This window comes from Argentina silus (genome assembly GCF_951799395.1).
Source record: "Argentina silus genome assembly, chromosome: 10".
Lineage (NCBI taxonomy): Eukaryota > Metazoa > Chordata > Actinopteri > Argentiniformes > Argentinidae > Argentina > Argentina silus.
In genome coordinates, this window is record NC_139664.1 from 6,000,684 (window position 1) to 6,025,988 (window position 25,305).

The following is a 25,305-nucleotide window of genomic DNA, read 5'->3' on the forward strand; positions in this document are numbered from 1 at the left end:
TCAGTTAATGAAGCTCAATGGAAGCTATCAAATCACCAGGCCACTGTAGTGAAAAACTGACCAACCACGGTCAGCAGCACAGCTCTTCCGTCTCACTGGGGACTTTGTTCAACCTTGGAACAATGTTACGTTCATGATGCTGTCTGATGACCTTGGCAGGGCGTGTGGACCTGTGTGTATCCATAGCTGTTACTGGGATCTTAAAACGCCACTCTCAGAGATGTGATCCCACCTTCAGATATTCTCATTAGGATCCCTGTGCTGATCATTAGCGCCCTAAGTGCCTTTAATTGATACTCATCTCTCACCGATGACTGTCCCATTATCCGCTAACTTACCCTCAACACTTGTTAGCGTGACAATTCAGCACCTTCCACCCCTGCTTTCCAACAGAAACGCTTGGACCTCCAGTTATCATTCTCTCTCATCAAGCCATATCTACTCTCCGTGAAATGGTGTTATTGAAAGGCTATAAGTTTTGTTTTTTGAAAAGTCATTTCGCCATAATGTAGCGCGTGATGCCTCTGCCGGTCCATATCGCTTTGGAGGTGAGTGAAATCAGGCACAATTGATATTTTGGGGCACGACATCATCATGAGAGAGTAACTGGGTGAGTGACAGATGGAGCCAGGGAGCTGCAGCAGCAGCAGCTCTTTGTATGCTCCTCTCTAAAGACGCCAAACCATCTATCTCTCACTTTGTCCACCTGTCTTTTCACTCTCAGCCATTGTCATGCTTACGATCCATCTTCCCTCTCTATCTATCTCTCCCACTGTCTCGGCGCCTCTACATCTACATCCCTCTTGCTGACAACGAGAGCTTCATCATGCCCCTCTATTGTTTAACCATATTCTTAAGGCACGGTTGTGACACTTGTCCACCGCTAAACCTGGTTACTGAGAGAGAGAGCAAAACACACTCAACGGGAAAATGGAGCAGTGCTTGACTCATTGATGCTGCTTTCATTAAATTCCCTCTGTCGACATACTCTGCAGTCTGTAGTTGCTTGGCACTGAGTGTCACAATATAGATATATATATATATATATTACTAGCTGCTCCATTTTGTAAGCTTTAGATGGAAAGATGAGGGAGAGGTTCTAAGAAGTGTGCCCACTTGGAGGTCTGAGAATGGGCAAAGCTTCAAAGAAATCCCTCCATAAAAAGAAAATCTTTCACTGCCTTCACTCAAGGTTCAACACAACGGCCACCGGAGAGCTTGCGATCGATACGTGAGTTCACCTGTACACCTTGGGTGAGACTGTGTAAAGACTAAAGACCCAGAGCTTTCTTCACACACAAACCTTTCATGATAGCCCCCAGTGTTGCTGGGGAGAATAGCAATGATTTATGTCATTGTCTTATGAAATGCCATGGCATGCCCACTTGGAACAAGGTGATTGTTAAAAGCTAGGTTTCGCATGAGCATAGAATAGTGTATATCAAGTAGGCAGCTGTCATTGAACAGTATCACCTTTTGAATCAGGTACTGTAGTATTGTTTGACATTGATATGGCAACTCAAGTTGACTAGAAGGAGGTTCCATTGGGGTCAACATAGACATGAGTGCATGTTTACAATCCCTTCAACAAAGCATAGAAACGGCAAAATCTTATGAGCTCGACATACATGTAATACATGTATTCCAGTGTGCTTGTGTGTTGTCTGTTGAGAAATGAATTCATCACCATCTGGAGACATGCGTTCTCCAGCAGGAACATCGAAGCCAGTGTCCGACCTCCAGGCACGCTAGCAGGCTAACGATACGCTAATGTGTCCCATTACGCCCGATTTGCCAGGAGGGGATTCTCTTTGTTGAGCATCATGCTGCTGGTGGATTTCAAATGTGCACAGTATAATGATGCACGCCTTTCTTCCTGCTTCATAAAAGATACAAGGGTAGCCCTGCTGAGAGTCATTAGGAGGGCCATTTACACTCTGCTTTTTTGCTTTTCTTATCCACACACTTTTCGTGCAACCTAGCTCTGTGGTACTTTGAAGACGGCACAAGGGTGTGCGGTACGCTGGAGCAATGAAAAGGGAATCACTGTAGCCAATGGACGGCCTCGCAGAACGACTCGCCGAAGGGCCATTGAGCTCTACGCATTTATTCTAGAACTCCTCGTAAAATGACCGTCATCCACGGTTAATGCTTTTAAAGAGGGGGAACACTTTGAAAAAATCCCTTTGAAAAAAAAAATGAAAAAAAAAAAGAGAACCATAATGGCAGGCAAGGGTGGAGGGAGAAAATAGCAGTTTGGCCTGCATTTGCGGAGCATGAAACATGAATTAGCACGGTGTGACGCTGGCGGGAGGAGAGAATCACACACCGTTCTCTGCCTCCTCTCCCAGCCCACCCTATTACCATTTCGGAGACAAATTGAATCCGAGGCTGATTTGAATTCCGCTACTGTATAACCTCTTATTTATTCATTGCTTTTCTCTCCCCTACATACCATTAAATCTAATAATTTGTTTTCAATACAGCAGCACCACTGCAACTGTGAGCAGGCTACTGATTTCACATTCCCCAGCCTCCGGTTTTCCAATAGAAAGAAAGGAGCAAGGAGGAAAAATCTGCCCATGGTTATGCGGTGCTTAACAAAAAGATGAGGGCCATAGGCGGTAGGTGATTAAAAATTAAATACCATATTTGGACATTCCTTTTGATCTTCAGAGAGGTCGACCCTTCTCCCGAGCCGGAGTGTTGGTTAGCGCCCTTGTGCAGCTCCCCACTGCCGGGTAATTACTCCATTACAGTGATACATCTCAAATCTGCCCACTTTTTACACTGTGCTTGCCCTCTCATATTAGGCTGTCTGCTATGCTTGACAAGAAAATTATGAAGGGGGGTGGGGGGGGGGGGGGGGGGGGTGGCCTCTGCCAGAAGGAGGTGGGTTGGGTGGGGGTGAGGGGGGGATTAAATGTGGCCTCGATGTTTGCGCAGTAGAACCAATCAGGTTTTTATAATGGACGATTTGTTTCATACTCACCTCCCTCCCCTGGTGGGAAAGAACATAGTGTGGAGAAGCACAGTATACCCCCTCCTGTGTGTGTGTGTGTGTGTGTGTGTGTGTGTGTGTGTGTGTGCGTGTGCGTGTGCGTGTGCGTGTGCGTGTGCGTGTGCGTGTGCGTGTGCGCGTGCGCGTGTGTATTTGTTTGTGTATGTGCTTGTTTTTCTGTAAGGGGAGGTGGATCTGTGGATCAAAGAGCAAAATATAGCTGTTGCTGCCTTTAAATAAATGTTGGGCCTCAAATATATTTGTCATTTGGCTGGGTGTTTGCATACATTGCCCAAAAGGCCCACATTAATACTTTTGATGCACAATGCGATCTGTTGTCAGTATGATTGCTTTGACAAGTTTAATTTTCCATCAAAAACATGCAGGATGCTGTGAAATTGGGTAATAAAACTAGGAGCATCTGCTTCTCCAATTACACACTGTCGAGAAGAATAAAGCAAGATGGGAAATGCAGAGACTACTGTATGAATAAGGTTCTACGCATGAGTATTTTCAGTTTACATCTGAGAAGAATCTTAGATGAATGGTTATATAAGCCAGTGGGTTGAATCTGACCAACAGATTAAAGAGAAGATAAGATTTTGACAAACAGTCAACATTGGTAAAAGTTCATACAAATAGGTGTCATCTGCAGAAGAAAAAACACTGCAACAAGGATAGTCAGTAAAGCAAATGCCAACCACGAAACGAAAAAAGAAACCGCAGCTCGGCAATTAAATGTTACAATGCAAATATTAGCCATCTCTCGGTAACCATGACACTGAGACAGAGACACGTGTTCCTGCTCCAGATTCTTGGAACAAAACAAATGGCTGCCATATTTCTCCTTGACCTCGAAGGGACTCAGAGCTTAATTGCAGTTCCTCCAGCCCCTGGACATGTTAATCACTGTGTTCATGTGTCGAAGGCCTCCCCTGCTGATGTCCATGTGGCCAAGGGATGTTCTTCACATTAGGATGCAGAGGCGATGATATAACCTAACCAGTGTTCTTCAAACGCGCATGCTCACACGCACACACAGTGACTCCTTGTCAACAAAATGATATGCGCGCCTTTGAATTGGTCTCTGTATCTGTGTCCTGCAGGGGCTGCGTGCAAGGCTGCAAAATGCTGTATATTATGCACCTCAGAGGAAAAGAACATGATGATAATGGTGGTGGAAAAGTTCCTGGTTGTAGCCTCTGGAGTCACGCACCTCATATCTCATCATTAGCAAAGCCAGGGTCAGGACATTATACTGTGGTTGACTCATTACATAAAATGATGGTAAAAGTGTGGTAAAGGTGCTTGCGTGTTGCCATAATCAGCTTCTACCATACAATAGTAACACTGCGTATGCTTCTTATTATTTCAATACTGGGAGGCATCTCTTCAGCCTCCTGGAGTCATTCTGGGTGTCTTTTCACCTACACAGGTCAGAGGGCGATGTGACCTTATTGGATGTGGTATGACTTTATGATTGCTGCTCCACTGCCCTTGAGCATGATAAACTACAGCAGGCTGCATTGCTCTTCCTGTGTGTACTGGACCTGCAGAATGTTCCATGTTTTTTTTGTTTCCACTCTGGTCAGCACGGCACAAAGTGTGACACTGAAAGGCTTGGTTCAGTTTGGCTGACTGGTCATATCAAGGGTATGTCCCCTTATCACCACAACCTTTCATTTAAAAACAACAAACACACATACTGCCATGCAGTAAAAGAGAGAGGGAGATAGAGGAGGAGAACGAGAGGGAGAGAAATAGAGAGTGTGTGTGTGTGTGTGTGTGTGTGTGTGTGTGTGTGTGTGTGTGTGTGTGTGTGTGTGTGTGTGTGTGTGTGTGTGTGTGTGTGTGTGTGCGTGTGTGTGTGTGGTGTGTTTTAGAATGGCTATGAAAAGCAATACCACCACCAGGATGCCGCCACCTCCCCCCTCTACCACCACATCAATGCCCAACGTGGAATCAAATGAATTCCTCGTATTCAAAGTCAACAGCTGATCTTCCAAAAAACGAGGGCTAACACACATTTGTGTAGGCATACGTTCACATAAACACACGTGTGCTGGGGTGTCACAATGTGATTTCCTTCTGATTACAACACTCATCAGGGGCCCTTGACAATGTCTTGCCTCCCTTCTTTGCAGACTGAACAACCTTCTCTCATTCTTTGCTGAACAAAAGTGCAATGTTACTACAAGCCACTCGTCTGCAACTGCCTTTCCACTTCTTATGCAAATGCTGTGCAGAATAATATGCTTGCGGATTTATTTCTCAATACGTTTTTGTTTTTTTTTGCCCGCCACAAGTCTATCACCAACACAGGGCTGACACAGCGAGGCCTGTTCCAGTCAAGTGTTGTGACACAATAATCTCTGTCAAAGGAACAGCCTCACAACAGCACGGTTACAGAATACCTCAGAATGGCTGGTAAACATATAGCGGGAGCTCCACGCTGGGGAGAAGGTGAAATGACAACATAGATACAGAAAATTATACACAGTAGCAGGAGCGGTGAGAAAGACTGGCATCAGACCAAATCAATTGGAAAACATGCATTTCCTATTTAAATCGGCACAAGGAAATGTAGGGCGCTGATACAACCAAATATAAGGTTGGGAAGGGAGTGGTTTTATTCACAGCGTGATAGCGCAGAGACTGAATGTTTACTGAATAAAGAGACTGGACATGAATGAGCCCGTGGCCACAGTCACCACTTCCTTCGCAGAAAATAAGATAAAAGCTGGCAGCCAGTAAAATGCAATTGCACACATCAAGAGGGGGCACGGTAATTCAGCGAAAATCAAGGTCATCGTATTTCTGCAGTTGAACATTTGGCTGCAGACCCCAGTCAGTGTTCTGGGCTAGTGGAGGCCTGTAGGAAACACAGTAGGATTGTGTCATCTTGTGTGTCCCATACTGGCTGAGTGAAAGCAGCTGCTGGACTGAGCGACTGGAGGTAGTCCCAGCCACCTGGGGAGTGGACAAGCCTGATAGTGGTGTGTGGCCAAGGCAGGCCTGCTGGGCTCTTGACTAGAGGCAGAAGGAAGGACGACGGGAGAGGATAGTTAGCGTGCCAGGTACTGTGGCTGTGTTCGTGTGTGCTCTGTAGCATGTAGGCCTACTGTAGCTATGGTATCTTTACACATGCATGTGTTTGTAGGCCTCAATGTCCTAAAACATATGATTTAGGTTCTACAGTGAAGTTAGAAGTACACCTGTAGTATTGGATCTACAGTACTCTATGTGAGTTGTAGGAGTAGAATTGACATGGTTACATTTCCTCCATAGATTTGCAGTTAACAACACCACCTGCCATTGAATAAAGTCCATGAGTCCATGATCATGACGCAGTCCTCGAGCAGTTCACATAAATGAGCAACATCAGAACCAATAACCGGAGCCAGAACTTTCAGTTCCGAATCCTTTCACGCTCAATCATGTCGCCAGACAAAATTATTGTGAATGCCATTATACATATTCTATGAGAATCCCCTTGCTAAAAAGTCATTACACAAGTCCCATTTGCAGCTGCCTGCACCAGCGACAGAGAGAGAAGCCGTCTTGTTTGACATCCATTGCTCAAACTCAGACACCCGACTGAGTACAACTAATTCATTCCTTCTCGCCGTGCTCACAATACACTGTATTCCATTACCGCATATCACTCAAAGATTTAATCCACCAACGCAGAACCCCTCTGCCCTAAATAACAACATGGGCCTTGTAATGTGTATTTTAGGCTACAAAGGGAGGGCTACTTAGAAAAGGATTTGCTGCCTAGAACCCAATGTTCTACCTATAACTGAAAAAAGGCTCTTTAACTTGTCCCTTTAGGAGAAGCCTTTGAAGAACTATTTTTGATTCCATGTAGAATCCTCTCTGTGGAAAGGGTTCTACATGGAACCAAAGGGTTCTTCAAAGGGTTATCTTACAGGGACAAGCCGAAGAACGCTAAGAGTTTACATGTTGACATGTTATAGCTGTATGATGGTATGCATGGTATGCATTTAGTCAACCTCCCTGACAATTCTGACTGCCCCTCCAATGTCCCAAACCATGTGAGACACTTCAAATGTACATATTCATCGGGAATATGGGAAAATGTCACGCCCACGGTGCATTTGACCACCTGATAGCATGTTAGCCCTAGATGCCGAGGCAGAACCGGAGGGTGATTTTGAAGCACCCTGCAATCAATGGGTCCCTGACAGGCTGAGCGGGGCTGCTCTGCCAGCGTGTCAGTCTAGAGCACCAGGGCTCCACAGCTAATCAACCCCCAAGGAGGGGCTCCGTCTGCAGGGAGATCACTCAAACCCTCCATCACCACACGGGGAGGCAATCACCAGCCCATTTCCATGAGATGTTTTTTTTTCTTTTCGCATCAACTTGTACAAATCAAGGGGTACAGATGGCTGTGAATGCATGGGCATGGGGTACAATCAAAAGTGTGGAAAAACATAACGATGAAACAGGGTAGAGGCTGGGCTTGAGTAGGGAGAAAGATAGACATTATATAACAAAAAAAGTGTCATTGTAGATGGATTTGAAGACAGGCTTCAAATTCAAATTCAAATTCAAATTCATTGTGTCACAGAAGAGTGGGCACACCTGGGCAATGTCCTGTTGGCGATTAAATCATCATGACCTCTTCACACCCTCTTTTTCCTAGGTATTTCTATGATGACATTTAGGGCCGGTTTCACAGACATGGCTTAAGCCTGAATTAGTCCTGGACTAATTCACACTTTCAATGGCAAATTGCCACTGAGGATGCGTTTTAGTCTAGGATTAGGCTTAAGCCTTGTCTGTGAAACCTGCCCTTAATGTTTCATAGATGTGTGTATAGTCATATTTGATCTAATTTTAACATGTGTTTTACGAGTAGTATTTTGAAGTTATTTTCATCATTTTGTGATGTTTCTTTCCAGTATTCTGCCATGTATCTTAGATAACACTCCACAGGATTTCAGCCAGATGGTCAATCAGTTGATTGCAAGGGTCATTTGAATGAAAATGGTATCGCACCTCTGTCTCCGGATCCAGCTGAAGACCTGTGGAGAACACTGTTTATGAATTGAATACTATCGTTGTTTTACAATTTGTCAGAAGGTCTTCTCCATTTGATAAAAGGTCCTTTGATGTTTTCCGAGGCAATTCCATTTGGTCTGGGGTGATATAAAAGGTTTTCAGAACTCTTGTTCGAGGAGTCAGCTTATCCGATCTCCTACATGATTGTGATTTCTGCAATTAGAATCTTCTAATATAATTAGGAGGGACATGTCCAACGTACATATAGCATGACAGGAAATTACTATTACTTAAACTAGTTATTTGCATATTGATTCCCGACTGAAATAGACACTTAAAGAGTCTTGTGAGGTGATCTCGTTAATGGCCATAATGTTTAAAGGGTATTCCGACAATAATTCCTCGTTATATTCGGCTAGTTACGCAAGTAGGGAGCCAATCTATCATATGTATGAATTGGAGTCAGGTCAAACTTGTTTACTAACTATTCTACACTCCCTGATCAATCTAAGATACGGAACTTCACTTCACCATGGTTGGTGTTAAACCCATCTGGTATAATGCCTTCAGTAGGATTAATGTGTCTGATCACTTCCTGTCTGGCACTGTACTGGAAGGGGGCTCAATGAATACATGAAATTCATTCCATCCTTAAATGAGCATAAATGGATTGGGAATGTGGGGAAAAAAAAGATTCAATTATAAAGACCCTGTAATTGGTCTCGAAAATTGAAAATGTAACCGTAATAATACAATGCAAGGAGGAAGGGGCCATGGGTCAGGGGACAGGAGAGGCAGGGGACTTTCCATTGTCCCCATGCAAGGATTACAATGAGCGCATGCTGAACAGGATTGCATCTACAGCCTGACAGGGAGAGGAATGGAGACTGAATGAAACCCAAACAAAAGCTAATCTTTTCCTCTGAAAGGAACAAGGGTTTAAAATGAGCAGTTGTTTCGCCACTCAAGGAAGGAAAGTGGAGGGTGGTGAGGGGGTGTGGAGAGGTAGGGATAGGAGACGTCTTTCTATCATCTTCCTGTCTAATATGAAACGACAGATAAATGAATTAATAAATGAACAAAAGTCTTGACATCTCGACAGTTTGATAGAGCTCATCCTTCACAGTTACGGTTAAGCCCATAATTGGAGGTAATATCTTCTCTCTCTTTTAAAGTTTGACAGTGGCTGGAGAAGCTCCTCTAATAGGCTCCTCTCTGAGAATGAACACACGCATGCACGTGCACACACACACACACACACACACACACACACACACTCACACTGCGCTGGCCCTGTCATCTCTATAGTGCCTTGGTCTCCACAGCTTGCGCTGAATATTGACATAGACGGTGCAGGCTCTGATATCTAGGCCTGGCTCGTGCCAGCCTTCACTAACGGCTGGATACACAGCTCACAAAGCCCCGCTGATTGTCCCCTGGCCTCCACAAGGCCTTGAGTCAGAATAAAGCTTTTTTCCCTTTTGTTGCAATCACCCCATTACCTCATGCATTTCAGTCTGAGATTTTTACCAAGTCTAGTGTGAACCAAACCAGCTACTCAAGTCTAACAATAGGCAGTTGTGAAGCCTTTTGAATCACCTGATCACCTGATTCAGACTTTTAACCTATTCATGAATTTGCTTAAAGGAGCTGCACATTGCATTTTCACTCGACTACAACATACTGTATAATGGCCTTGAAAAATCTGCTGGGATTGCAGAGCAATAGTGTTTAAAATTAATAGCTCCCCACCAATGTTTCAATTGGCCATGGTATTAGCGTATTGATTTCTCCTGGCCGGTAGGCCATACTGTGTAGTCAAATCCTAGCTTGTTACAGAGAGTAGGCAAATCAAAACTATCCATAGAAAATATGTATTTTGTAAACTATACACGATATTATACTATATTATAGTATAACACCATTTAGTTGGTGTGTTATTGCATGTTGCTCACCACACAGTGGGTATGCCCTGTACATTTACAGGGCAAGTCAATTACTCCAGCAGACAGACAGGCAATCCATATGTGGACAGATCAGATAGAGTCAGTGCAGGACATTAAAAAAGCATTAATTGTGTAACGCCACAGCGATGCCAATCATTTTAAGTGTGGTCCATTCTCTGTACATCATACATTACAACAATCAGCCTCTTGTTTCCATAGGCAATGATTTTCAGAATGCCACAAGGTAAATGTAAATGTAAATGTGCACTGAGTTAAGGATGAACTATTGTGAAAATGTGAAATGTGAAAAAGGTGTCTGAAAAAAGTCCTGGGAATACGATGGAAACATGAACCTAGTTTTATTCTCAATGGCCTGTTCCGTTGTATCAGTCGTATTAGAGGGTGAAGTATAATGGCATAAAAAAATAACTGATTTCTGTCTTTGTCACAGCGCCAGTTAATTTTCCTGGGGTCCAACACAGAACTAAAAATACATAACAGACAATTTACATTAAGACAATACATTTAACAGGTAGACATTAGACAATTAAAATACCTAACAAGTACTACATTAAACATTCAGTGGGATTAGTATCTGTCCAATCATATGGTTAATTGCATTAGATGTTCTTTTATTGTTTTCTCGAAGGTGGATTCAGTTTTTGCCTGAGAAATGTGATGTGGTATAGAATTCCATTCAGTGAAGGCTCTGTACATATATTACTGTGGATTTTAGGAGATTTGTCTTTGGTCTTGGGGGTTAGATGTCCAGAACTAGCCTGTCTAGTGTGGTGGCTATGTTAGTTGCCAGTATCCACTAATTGGTCAGAAGAATTATGTGCTTTCTTGAAAAATATGAAGTTTCTAAAGAAAATCTAAAGAATGGATACTAATTTGTGTTCAACGGGAAGCCTTGAGGGATTATGCTGCGTTCTATTGACATTCATATGAACAGAGCAATGAAGCGCTAATCTGGTAGCCCTGTTTTGAGATTTTTAAGACATTTATTTTCTGCCGATGACCATATGACTGGACAGTACTTTAGGTGTAACAGAACCAAAGTTTGAATATTTTGATTCAGAGCGCTGGATGTTACATACTCAGAACATGTCCTTGTTATAGCAATGCCTTTGTCCCTTTGACAACAATGTTGTCTCTATGTTCAGACCAGGGTAGAGCTGCGTCCAACCTGTTCCCCAGGCAACCCATCCATCGACAAGTTACATTGAGAGTCACCAGCAAGCATAGGGTATGTTTTGGACCTAATACAATACATTTTGTTTTAGGAATATTAAACACCAAATTCTTCAGTTTAACCCCCCTGACACCATTATTAGTTCTTTGCTCAGTGATCTGCTCATTATATGCTGGTGCAACACAATACATTGTAGAGTCATCGGCATACATAACCACTCTTGCTTTATTCATTGCTGAGGGTAAATCATTAGTAAATACACAGTAGAGTAGAGGAGTTGGCCCAGGCAGCCACTTCGAGGAACACCACAGTGTACATTATTACTTTCTGAGTGGCAGACATTAAACTGTAACATTTGAGTTTTCCGACAGTAGCAACAGTTCATGATCAATTACATCAAAAGCAGCAGCAAAGTCTAACAACACTGCATCCACTAACTTCCTGTCACCCATACTCTTTGTCCAATCATATGTCATAGGTGCTAAGGCGGTACTTGTAGAATGTTGTCTGTATGCATGCTGGGAACCCATTATCAGACCATTACATGGGAAACAATTCTGGATTTGTACAGATACCATTTTTTCAATAATTTACAGGCAACAAGCTTATAAAACGACTGGTAGGACCAGTGAAGGCAGATCTGTTATCCTTAGGTAGTAGAATGACCTTTGACTCTCCACATTTCTGGGCACATACATACACACATACATCAAGCACATGACACATTGGGGTGGTTAGAGTATATGGTTGGATTCTAATTAGTTTGCTATCAAGATTATCTGTACCTGGTGACTTGTCATCAGAAAGAGACAACAGCATCATTTCAACCTGTTTTTTTTTTTTTGTTCTACTTGGTGAAATTCAAACATGCACTGTCTCTCGTTCATGGTACAATATTTTGAGCTATCAGTTGGACTCGTGGCATTTGTCAATGTGTCTACCTTATTTACCACTTAAATCAGGTTTACTTCCATTCTAAGCTTACTGTCTCTGACATTTACAATAGATCACCTAAGACATTCAGAAAATTGTTATTTCTAAACTGTGATGACCCACTCTACATTTCCACAATAGACTTTTCAGTCTAGACGGCGCGTTGCTGTAAAGGACAGCTGCTAAGCTGCTGTTTTCTTGTGCTCATTTTCAGTCCCAGAGTTCAGTGATGCACCTTTCACATCGATGTTCCTGGTCCTTGGTAGAAAATGACTCAACACTACCTTTGACATTTCCCTGTATTTCCAGAGCAATATACCCACTAGCGGGTACCATTTGCCAACACTATAATGTCATGTGTTAGATGGTACGGTAGTGGTGGTAGTGTGGGATTACATGGATAGCTGGTAAAGAGAAAATGTGGTAACAGTTTGTAAAATTGCTTTTGCACCATATCATCAAATTCTCTGATTCAGCTCAATATGTGTTCATGTCCATTTCTGTGGCTGTATCATCAGGATACATGTTGTTACAAAAAGGACTGGAAAAAGCTATAACTCTAACATGATTATCATACATCATGGATAAATAGGACTTTGTTTATTCAAATAATTAATACATAGCAGATGTCTCATTGAATTTACACATGATTGTTGTGACATCTCTTCAATTTATTCTTTCTATCAAACCAAATAATACATGTTGATGACAGACTATTATTATTCATGCAAATTGCATGATCTCAAGTTTACCCTCTGTGTCAAGCAATTAGCAGCACAGCTCTTAGTTTAGCTAATTAATCAGTTTCAAACTCAGTATCGGCAGTCCCACACCAGATTTTCCCCACATTGCTTGTAATATCAGACCTTCCTCATATTCTGGAGATAACGCAATATGCAAACCATACTTCTAAGGGACTCAAATAGACAGTGACAGATGTGGTAACACTTTCTATGAGCCACCTGTAACACATTATGAATGCTTTGATATAGCATGTGTGCATTACTGTATTGAAGGCTATTTCAAGAAGCCATGAGCTATTTTGAACGCTAATAACAAGTATTCAAATGCATTATGTAGCCATGTCGCACCACAAGGTTTCTGAATGGTTTCCTCTAACTGACCAACCAAAATGCATGCTATGACAGAGAGAGGGCAAGGCAATCATAATGTCATTACTGTACTAAATCATACTGTAGAAAAACAATTCTTATCTCCAACGCACTCAAACCAGAGTAAACCAAGTTACAACAGAACTATAACATCTAATATTGTCAAACCAAACTGAGAATGATGAGTAACTGGAAACAGTTATATAGTAAACAAGTTATTATTCAAGGAGCCTACGATATGAAAACATGGTAACACTTTATAATAACTTTCATTTATACAGTAAGCCCTTTATAAACCATTAATAAATAATTCACTATTAACAAATTATTATCCTTACAGCTATAAACGTTACTAAATGCTTAGTAAATGATCAGTAACTATATTCAGAACTATTTACAAATGATTTTCAGATGATCTGTTAAACATTTTATAATGATTTTCTAACTGCTTATAAATCATTTGTACAACATGAACACATGTTCATGGATGTTTAGATACACTTAGTTTATTTTATTAATGATTTGCTAATAAACATTACAAATACAACTTAAATGCTTAACCAAGTGTTTCTCATGTGTTACAAATAATTTCCAAATACATTCATGAATCATTTATTAATCATGTGTAGATGTTTGGCAGTACCTAATCTAAAGTTGCAACTTTTCAGCATTTATAAACATCAATAAAGGTTTCTAAGCCATTTGTAGACATTTAGTGCAAATTGTTTGATCGTCAACCCACAAAACCACTGAAGAAATGGCAATTCATTTTTATTATTGTTGTATTAGTTGCCAAACCGGAAGTACCCGATCCCGGCGTGAAAGGCTACTGACAACAGCAGTGTTGGTGAGCTGGTGAGGAGCTCGTACAGCTGCCAAGAAACATTCACACAAATGTTTTTAAAGTTGTGGTTTAATTGTACCAAGACATAACTTGGTTATATCGAGGCTATTGATTATAATTATTAGGAATACGCTTATATATGAAAGTGTTATCGAAAACATGATTTGAGTAAACACTATCCACTTCTTCATTAACTCTCCTTAATAGAAAATTAATTTGGAGAATTCAAATTATGTTGAGATCAAACACTTCAGCCAAATGTTGGCATCACCAATCACATCGCAGATTGACAAATCCCCACTGACATGTGTGCCGTTGTTACTATGACAGCAATCAAAGCTCTTCCAAGGTTCTCTGACTTCACAAAGAACAACTGAGATGGTGGAAGGAAAGGCTGGAATACCTTTTTGTAGTACGGCACAGGCCTCATTCACGCAAGCATCACTAATAGCTTAGCTGAATTGCTGCGTCAATCCCAAGCCGCCCACTATCCCCCTTCCCACCCGTTCCTCCCCGTCAATTATATCCTCCATCTCGTGTCCCATAGATCTCCATCTCTCAGCACATACGGGCGGGCTGTCCTTAAATGATTCACTACGTACACTCTGTGGTTTACCACAGTTGCACCCTGGGGATGGCTGGGCAGTAGAACAGCAGACAGTAAAGCATCCAGTTAGACAGAGAAGGATCCCTGGTTGTCTTATAGCAGCACACACATAGGAATCTTCAGGGGGCCTCACTGTGTTAAATTGACAGTGGCATCCAACCTCCTAGCTATCAGTCAATGGAGAAATGAACACAGTGGCGGCTTGAGAGGTATACAGTATCTCTTATACACTCTGTTGTTGTTGTTATTGTTGTTGTTGTTGTCGTCGCCGCTGGGAAAGAAGGTGTGAGGCTGAATCTGGTGGAGGGGATCTCTGTTTCCCCCAGAGTTTTACAGTGATATCCATTCATTTGCGGCAGGGATTTGCCCGGGAGAGGTTTGTCTTATCTGTTCCTACTCTCTCTCTCGAGGGGGGAGAATGAAGGGTGAGTCCTTCCTAGTACACTCCCTCACTGTTGATTAGGAACTTGAGCTGTTTCCCTGCTGGAGGGATTCAGTACCTCCCTCCTCCACACCCACCCTACCCGCTCCCCCCGCCTCCCAGTCATGGAACCACAATATGGTGGAATCGCACGAGCAGCCCTGACATTTGCAGCTCACCCATAACAATGAGGGGCCTGATTAAAAGGGCAAATGAAATCGTGCCACACTCTCTGTACATTGTGCTAAGCCCTGGCTAAATAGGATTTAAACCAGTGCAGGCCACTGATACCTTTCAGTGTCAAATCCTGATTACTATAAAGGGAGGAGAAGAAAAGGTCTTGCTATTGTAATGCCTGTGTAACGAGACTGTCGCAGAGCCCCGTCGCCGTTACACGAGTTTACACAGACTGTCCGTCTGGGGACGGATAAGGACGTGTTCTTTGGGAAGGGGGATGGGGGGAACAGCTCCCTTGAATGCCGTGCTATTTGAAAGGCGATGGAAAAAAAGCTCTGTTTTATCTTGCTTGGGGCAACTCACAAAAGAAGCCTAGCATAGCAACGTGGCGGGTTTTAAAATTGGGATCAAAAGGTTCAAGCTAATTAACAAACTAAATAAGAGTCTTTCAAGCTTGTTCTGTGGATGTGCACACTCTCTCTCTCAAACACACACAAACACACTGCAAACAAGGAAAATCCATGGGACACCTTAATTGTGTGTGTGTGTGAGTGTGTGTGCATGCGTGTGCACGTGTGTGCGTGTCTTTGCAAATTTGAAGACAAATTGCTCCCTGTGCTGAAATGTAACAAATGCTAGCCACATTTCCGCCAACAGCAACATTTCATATAACCATGTTATACAGTATAAGTGCATGGTCCACAAAAACAAAATGGCTCGTGATCAAGGTTTCCTCTCTACCCGTTTTAATTTTATTTGACTTTTCGAGCAGAGCCTAAAGGACGCTGTGAGAGGGAGTCAAATAGAAAGGACAAGGGCACATAATAAAGACAAATGGGTAGAGCATGAAATTTGATTCAGTGGGCTGGTAGAGAAACATTCACAAAAAAAAAGCCAACATTGACAAGCCATGAATTTCAAAACACTGTCAAATGCAGGAAAGCACGCGCGTCATGCTATAATGACATTTGGTCCCAGGAGACGGCAGGGAAAAGCAGGGAGGTGGTGGACCGATTCTATCAGGCTGCCATTTTCCCTGACTTTCTCAGTTGTGCCTTCGTGATGCGACATCATTGTGCAACAAGATGGCATAGAAACATGCCTTTTGTTTCTCTGGGAAATTCAATACTTGTTTATACTAGAATCTACATACTGAGGACTAATACGAAAACAACAATATCTGTAAACACTGCATCTCTGCCCTGTAAAACTCCAAACGAAGACATATTTCTCACTTCATTTCTTCAATGAGATAGACACACAGCACCAACATAAGGATACCTCCATTTTGTTTATTTAAATAGTTATCAGGAACATATGCTTGCCGCAGACCTTTCGCTGTGGAGCACACACTTTTGAGTATGATATGAAAACACCATCTGCTCTAGGAACACACTGCTAGGCTAGCCGGGGTGGAAGGGCCTGCTGTGTCATAGGATTACCTTACTGGTTGGGATATCCGTTACATTCTCCCCAGTGACTTTCATTAGAAGATGATTATCATGTATAATAGAACAGTTTAGGCGTCATGTGCAGGGTGACTATGCAATTGAAACAAGGTTGTGGAACAACACTACGTACTGTAGTAATAAGCAAGTAATAGACATGCTATTACCATGAGCGTCATCATGTATCATCTGCGACACCTTGATTGAAACACAGCAGGTACAGTATACTTCTGTATGACCTCATACAACATGTGTACCAGGGGAGGCTGGTGGAGGTAGAAATCGGAGGAGGGGCTTGTTGTAATGCATGGAATGGAGTGAGGAATGATGTTTGGCACCACTCCTCATTCCACTCCATACGTGACAGTGTTTGTACAGTCCTCCGATTTCTACCTCCACCAGCCTCCACTGAGGTGTACACATATCCTGTACATGACCTATTCAATGCTTTGGCAAGGTTTGCCATGTGGTGTGCTTGGAGTATTTGGCATCTTTGCTTTCTCCATATCAGGGTATAAACAAAAGAGTGTGTCCTGCTGACAGGTGAGAGCAGGTGAGAGCAGGAGACGGCGTTCAGAGACAGGCCCTCTGCCTAACGAAAGCAACATCTGCCGTTTCTCATCAGCTATATTGAAGCTAATGACGGGCTGCAAGTGTGCTGACGGAGAGAATGGGATTGGAGTGCGCACCACAGCCCCTGTGAGACCAGGCATATGTTTTAGAGAGAGCATTTTTGTTTGTGAATACGTGTGCGTGTGTGTGTGTGTGTGTGTGTGTGTGTGTGTGTGTGTGTGTGTGTGTGCGTGTGTGCGCACGTGCGTGTGCGTGCGCGTGCGTGCGTGTGTGTGCGTGCGTGCGTGCGTGTGTGTGTGTGTGTGTGAATGAGTGAGAGTGTTTGTACAGGTAAAACAACTGTTGTGTCTCTCCCTCTGTCTCTGCTTTGCTACGAGAGACCACTGAATCACACATCAAAGACTCCTCTCACTAGATCCAATTCTTCGGTGACCTCTCCCAGCCTTTGTTCATATGCATCACGACAGCTCCAAGGCTGCCCCGGCCTCAGCCAGGGGAGAGAATATTCTCTGCTTTCCCTTCTGTCTCGGGAGAGATTAAATGTACATCAAAATGAAATATTCATTTCTTATCAGCAACTGATGGCTACTTTAATTTGATACAACTTTTGATGTTGCACCTGTAGTTGTTGCCTTTCTTAATCCAACATAGGATTTGTTCTCTATGTCTTTTTCTTCTCTCTCCATCGTCGTCCTCCATGGCGAGGTCTCTCGTGCACGGCATTGGGTTCAACGTTATTATAAATAGCATCTAAAGTACTATTCTGCCGTTTCGCAGCCTCTTGAAATGTTTCAGAATGAGGACTTTGCGTGAACCACGGTGAGGAGGATCTCAGAGACTGTGTGAGTAGAGAGTGCTTCAGTATCTTTCTAGCCTAGCATGCAGATGCTAATCACATGAAGAACATTATCTAGTTGAGGGATAAGGACGACCCTCTGAAGTGGTTCGTGTTTTGGAGATTTGAACAGAGCTAGCAAACGACCGCAGCGCTAATTCTTCTCCTAAACAGAAGTGTTGACTTCGGTGTGGTCACAATACATACAGCTGCAACTACATTTAAAACTGTCATTAACTGCAATGTCACACAGTGAATGTATTTAGGGTGTGTTCTACCCAAAGCCTTGATGATATTCCGTGAGCCTAAATGAAAATGTGGTGAACAGCTGTTTCAGGGAGGGGGGTAAAGTCGCTAAGGAAACGAAAGCGACACGACATCATGAGGGAGATTGATTAACTGGCAATGATGAAGCACTTTAAGTATTAGGTAGGTAAAGTAATTGATTATTCAATAAATCTCTGTCTGGCACTGAATACCCTCATTCAGAAATAAAAGAGACAAGAGACTATAAATTAGTTTAATCAATCCTCTTCTTCCACCACAGATGAAACAGGCATAACTATTAGTGTTTGCTATTGAATTGTGGACAGTACAGGTATGTAAATAAATCATGTTTTTTGTTCCAAGCAATCGATTGTATAAGCCTATATGCTTTTAATAGGTTTTCACTTATTAAACTTCTCAGCCTTAACATTGACTAATCCGTGTTATTTTTGGCCAAAATATGCTATTTTTGCAAATTAAATATTCATAAATCCAAATTCTAAATCCAAAAATTCATATTTCCATCAGCTGAACATTCAAGGATTCAAATAATTGCACCACATGGTTTTCAGCACCATCCCTCTAAAATGTCCTCCTCCACCAGTGTAAAACATTCATCTTCTATGCATTGAAATGTCTATATACAGTACAACAGGTGTAAGAGCCTACATCATGTCAAACATATGCACAGCTTGCTAGTTGGCTAACAATGTCACATAACATTGGCATCCAATTGAGTTGGCATTACTACAGATATGGGAAGGAGACAACTATGGCTGTAGGCCTGTGGAGTTGGACTGCAACTGTGAAAGGCAGAGGGTCATTGGTATAGCCTTGACTGATAACCCATGAGTTAATGTGTTCATGGCTACTGACAGTGTTACACTGTTTAAGGTTACCTTTGTTTCCACCAGCATCATCAATTCAAATGTGTGACTGAGCTTCATGAAGACCTCAGAACACTCACCAAAAATGTACCACCACAACCATTATACCATCTACACACACCATCCACTGCCGAACTAGAGCCAAGATGGGGTTTGTGAGTATGCCTTGTTTTATACACAGAAAAGACACACAAAAAGGCCAAACGCTGAATGTGAGAGAACAGCAGAAGAGACACAGTACTGTAGAAAGAGTCTTTTCTTCCCTCAGACATTTACGGGCCTTCAGAATGAGTCTGATCGACCATCTGGCCTCAGTGCGGAGCAATACACTGTAAAAGCTCTAAAATCAATGGAAACAAGACCACCTTGGATGCCCACCATTACCCAGATGGCACACTTGTAGAAGAGCTTAGGCTACCTAACGAAGAGCAGACAGCGCACAGACAGAGCGCCCCGCTCCACTTTCCGCCACCTACTTCGATGAGTGTGGCTCCTGCTGTGGTAACATAACCTCAGGATGCTACAGTACTGTAGTGCATAGGTTTGACGCAAGCTATAGTGCATGAACCAGAGCAGAGCCCCCTGGTGGTATCAAGATGAATGTCTTTCACACCGTGCACACATACACTAACAAGCAAACACGCACACACACACTCATACGCACAAATTTGCTCACACCTACACAAACAAACATGCACACACACACACACACACATACGCACTCAACTTAACACATAACTTACATGGTAAGTTACAGATATTTGAATGCACAAAACACTTTGCGGACAGACATCTGAATGCACAAAACACTGACAACTAGATGAACACAGAGAAAAAACAATTGACAGACACGTAGGCCTACGCACAACCCCCCAAAAATATGGATACACACGTGTGCGCCCACATACTTTCTCTCGTTCTCTTTATCTTACATACACAGACACACACACACACACACACACACACACACACACACACGCACACGCACACACACACACACACACACACACACGTACTGCACACAGAGAACATATTTACAAGCATTTTCTCTCAGTAAGCATTTTTTTCTCTCAGTATGTTTTTGTTCATGACAACAAAGCAAATTCAGCAACCTTCCTTTTGCATGTCCTTCTCTTCTGCCTTTTGTCAAATGACTAACTCAAGAAATCTAACAGCACCTGTACTACAAAAAAAAAAAAAAGCAATAATGCGGCTGTAGCAGATTTCAAGGTAAATTTGTCTTGGCACTGTGGCATTTCAGAAACAAAACCTGTCACTGAGTCTTTTCGGCTTCCTTTGAATGTGCTGCTGTAGTAAAAAGCAAAACCAAAAAAAGGCTCCTCTGACAAAATGTTCTGTTTGCATCACTAAAACACAGCCTTCATAACATATACGGTGTCTAAGAAATCACACCTCTCCACAACAATGTCACAGAAGTCATAGCTTTCACGATGCAGTCAATCATACACGCCTTGTCAGTGTCAGTGACACGGAACCACATCTATGATGCTTAATGCCACACATTGTTTTAGAGTGTGAGACATCATGGTTTGTTTACCTCATGACATTTCTCTAATGAGCCCTAACATTAGAGGAACAGAATACACAATGAAGGACAGCAAGCAGCCAAGGTTACCTGAACATTCAGCAGAAATGAGATGAATCTCAGTTGAATGAACTTGAATTAATGAATGAATTACTGGCCTTCAGAATACATAATATGACATAGAATAGACTGGCTTGTTGATGCTCATGACATGCAGTGACGGACTATATGAAATATAGTTTCTGTATGTTTGTCATAGGTCTTGTCCTTAATTGAAACAGATACACTTGTTTCACACTGTAGACGCATTACAATATATACACGTAGGGCCTACTGTGATATGAAATACACAGTCAATTTGTATTTGGATATTTGACCACTGTTTCCACAATGATCTGTCTATCTTTCCAGTCATGCAGCCAGTACTGAACACATTTTCCAAGGCCCTAACATCTCTCCATCGTTTACTTTGAGCTTTGAAGTGGTATGTTAATGTCGGCTAATGCCATTTTGAGTAATTGTCCTGCATGGCACCGAGCCACTTGTCAAAAACGATTTGGCTCGAGCCAAAAACGTATTGATCTTCATTCTGCGCCTGTCTACTCGCGGCACAACATGTTTCATTGCATCTCCGAATGAGAATTCTCACATTGTTGTTCACGGAGCGATTCCAAAAGACAGAGACAGCATCACACTCTCACTTTTCTTCTCACAATACGGTAACGCAGGTGGCAAAGGGCCGTAGAAACCGTAAGACACAGCTGCGCCGGGGGGCTGACAAACTTTACCGCTTCCATGTACGGTACGTCGTATGGCCAGCCAAAACGCGCCACCTGTACATCAACTGTACTTTGGGCTAGTCATAATAAATGTGTAGTTACATGTATTTTCATTACTAACTCCCTTAATTAGTCTGCAATATTGTAGTGGTCATATGCTGTTATATCAGAATGTGACAGGATAAGTGAGACGCTCTATTTATTTATTTTTACTTTCCCTGCTTTTCAGAGCTGGAAAGCAGCTCAAAATTGAATTACTGATGTAGCCTATCTCATCAACAATAGACATGTTTTCCGATGATGCTCGGGAAAGTAAAACATATCAGATATAATTATATTAAAATTGTCGAGAAACAAGCATGGTAGGGGTTAGATAATCAGATGATAACATTGCAGCACCCAGACAAGAAGACTCAATAGTTTTGCAGCACCCAGTACTTTGTTATTCTAACGTCGACAAATGCAGTTTATTCTCAGCAAAATTATATGATAAATCCAGATTCATGGAATGCCCCACCTTTGAAAACAAATTATTGGAATAGATGAAAGGAAGGACAGACCCCTATTCCAACAAACAGTGATGCTGCAAACCCAGAGACCCACTCTCCTAAATTGATATGATTAAACTTTCAAGTAAAGTCTCTTTATCTAAGTCTCTTTATCTGTACAACTTGTGATTATATAAATATGAACAATGCTTACCTATTCGAATGACATGAGGCATCCCGCAAGAGTACTGAATCCAAAAGAGGCATAGAATGACCGTTGTCCAGTATTCCAAAATCGAACTCCGGGGAGACAACCAAGTATTTCGCATGATTGTAAAGTCGTGGGATCCACTTTTTAAGATTCCAAAGACGCTTCAGAAGATTTGCTCATCAAACTTGAATTCGACGGAGTCATATGTGGATTTGTGTGCCTGCGACAAATTTGCGCTCATTGTACTTGGTGCAACATTCTCCCAGTTTTTTTCACTCTCAAGTCTCAGAACGGTTCGTCAAGATAAAGCCCCAGTTCCTCACACAGGCGGATCAGTGTTACACCTGCGAACGCTGACTGCTACAATTAGCCTGCAGGAGTCTCTGTATCCCCTCCTACCGTTGATGCTATCTGTCTGCTGGCTCGAGCACCACAACAACCGGGCTGGATTCCCGTACAAATGTGGAAGGGAACTGCGCCTGCGGTACTTTAGGTCGCCTCGAACGTTGCTCTGAGAACCCAATGGACGTTAATCTTCTCCCGACATATTTCAGAGATTCAAAATAGTGCAATCTAAAATATTTCGGTCTTTTTTATTTGCTCAAACTGATAATGTTGCGGCAAATTGGACATATGCTCATATTAACAGTATGAGCAATATTGAATGTTCATTAGGAAACAAACACGATGCAGTTGCTGCTTGTGTATCTCTTGCGCACGGAGAGAAAATTGCATGAGAACTTTTAAACTGATGTTTGAAGTAAAACCTAAAATCTTGCCAGAAGCTTTGTTAAATGAATGATGCTTTTCAATTTACACACTATCGATTCGCGAATGGTCTTTTTGTTGCGGAGGAGAGCTTGGGTAGTGCGCGCCACGAGCTTTCTTCCTCGGTCCCACTAGAGGCATGAGCCGTTCCGCATAGGTGACTACTGTATGTCCAAGAAACATTTGACACGTGAGATTAGGTCCCACATAATTACTCACATTTAAAATCTCTCTCTCTCTCTCTCTCTCTCTCTCTCTCTCTCTCTCTCTCTCTCTCTCTCTCTCTCTCTCTCTCTCTCTCTCTCTCTCTCTCTCTCTCTCTCTCTTTCCCTCTCTCTCTCTCTCTCTCTCTCTCCCTCTCTCTCTCACACACACACACACACACAAATATCTCTCAAATCTCTGTGATAATAATCTTAAATTATGTTTTTGGCTGCTACCAAAATGCAACATTTCAATATCAGTCACTTGCCCATGGATATCATTTGTGCAAGAAGAATCTAGGATGGAGAGCTCCCTGTGCATAAACTGAATTACAATGATGTAGGCTACAGTACACATATGTTATGGCATCCATCCTCTCAGTGACTCAAGAAGAATGCTCTGGTCCAATTACGGTGCATCTATGGTGAAAAGATTAGTCATAGTTTTTACTTCCTTCAGACCCAATCGGCATATTTAAAGATAAAGACAGTTATTTTACCAAATGCAGGTGGAAAATGACGTGAATCGGCTGAGTTATTTACATGGGGGAAACTAAAAGTGAGCAGTTGAGGCGTGAGTCATTGACACAGCAGACTGCTTATCGTCTTTATTTTCAGTACTCTGTCTGTGTCAATGAGTACATTAAGCTCCCATAACTGCTTAGTGCCTATCTGTCCGTCCATTTTTCATCCTTTGTGGAGCCGTCAGTCGCAAGCCCGCTGAAACATGATTGCAATCAGAGAGAGAGAGAGAGAGAGAGAGAGAGAGAGAGAGAGAGATAGAGGGAGAGAGAGAGAGAGATAGAGGGAGAGAGACATCACATGCACACTCCCACTTCACCACTTACACTGTGCTACATTGTACTTACTGCGTGGAATTATTAAATCACATCATAAGTGTATTTAATCTTTTAAAATGACACACAGACTTTGTTACTGCTATGGTAGTCTCACTAAATCAAAGATTAGATCCTGGGTTTCAAGATTACTGCCTTGGTACAATAGTATATTCCAGTGAAATCTTGAGCCTATCACTGTGCCTCTTTTGAGGAATGGAATTTGAATTGTGTCCCAAAAAAACCCCAGAGAAAACAGGGAAATCCATTGTAGATTATTGATTGAGTATATTTATACAATATGCACACATTTTTTAATAGATGTTGTACTCTAAGTAAGGTGAAACCACAATGATCTAGTCTAATGAGAGTGTGAATGCTCTGATGGGAGAGTGCTCTGGCCCATTGGCTTCTATTTTCCTGTTTTGAATACAGAAAGAAACAAACTGCTCGTGTCAGAGGGCGTGCAAGCGAGAACAAGTAGAACTGACTGCCACTGCATATTCATGTCTTCAGCAGCAGATTTATCGCCTCTTGGCACAATGTAAGGACTATCAACATGAGTTATGTGGCCCTGCTCTCACATTATCAAGATTCATTGACTTGCTGCTCTTTCAAATACAAAATGTACACAGCTTTAGCAAACAAGACATTCTAGGTCTGTGGGTGCCCTCTACAGAGGGACTTGTGACTGTGCTCTCAATCACCCTGACTGATCTATGTTACTGATCGATGACACTGATCAATGACCTATGGCAGGTGTCTACTGTAGCATCAGAGAAGACTTAAAGGGAGGCTGTGGGACACATGCTAGCTATCACAATCACCCACCACTCCATCCCTGACAAGACATACAGGACAGTGCCTTCTCTATAACTCAGGGTGGTAGAGATGTACAGTATGCAAACATAGGTACAGGTGATCTGTCCAAATGAATGCAAATACTGATAATGCATTGTTTTTCAAATATCACAGGGGTAGTAATAAGAGGGGGAATTTATAACAGTGAATGCAGACATTATTGCATGCTGTGTTAATAACCACTATTCTGATGGCGCCTGCTGAAACTCCCTCTCTCTCTCTCTCTCTCTCTCTCTCTCTCTCTCTCTCTCTCTGTCTCTCTCTCTCTGTCTCTCTCTCAGAGGCATTGTCAGTGATAAGCAGAAGAAAGCTGTATTAATAAATCCTTACCAATGAATG

General features: G+C 42.3%; 1 protein-coding gene across 2 annotated transcripts in view; it reads right to left on the reverse strand.

The window, feature by feature from the left end:
- The window catches only part of grik3 (glutamate ionotropic receptor kainate type subunit 3), a gene marked incomplete at both ends in the record, with an annotated part of 76,423 nt that extends 54,007 nt beyond the window's left edge, over positions 1–22,416 (reverse strand). For both annotated transcript variants that reach the window (XM_083679717.1, XM_083679718.1), the window contains one exon: positions 22,302–22,416. In XM_083679717.1, the coding sequence (XP_083535843.1) occupies positions 22,302–22,416 (115 nt within the window). The remainder of the gene's footprint in view (positions 1–22,301) is intronic.
- Positions 22,417–25,305: the final 2,889 nt, after the last annotated feature.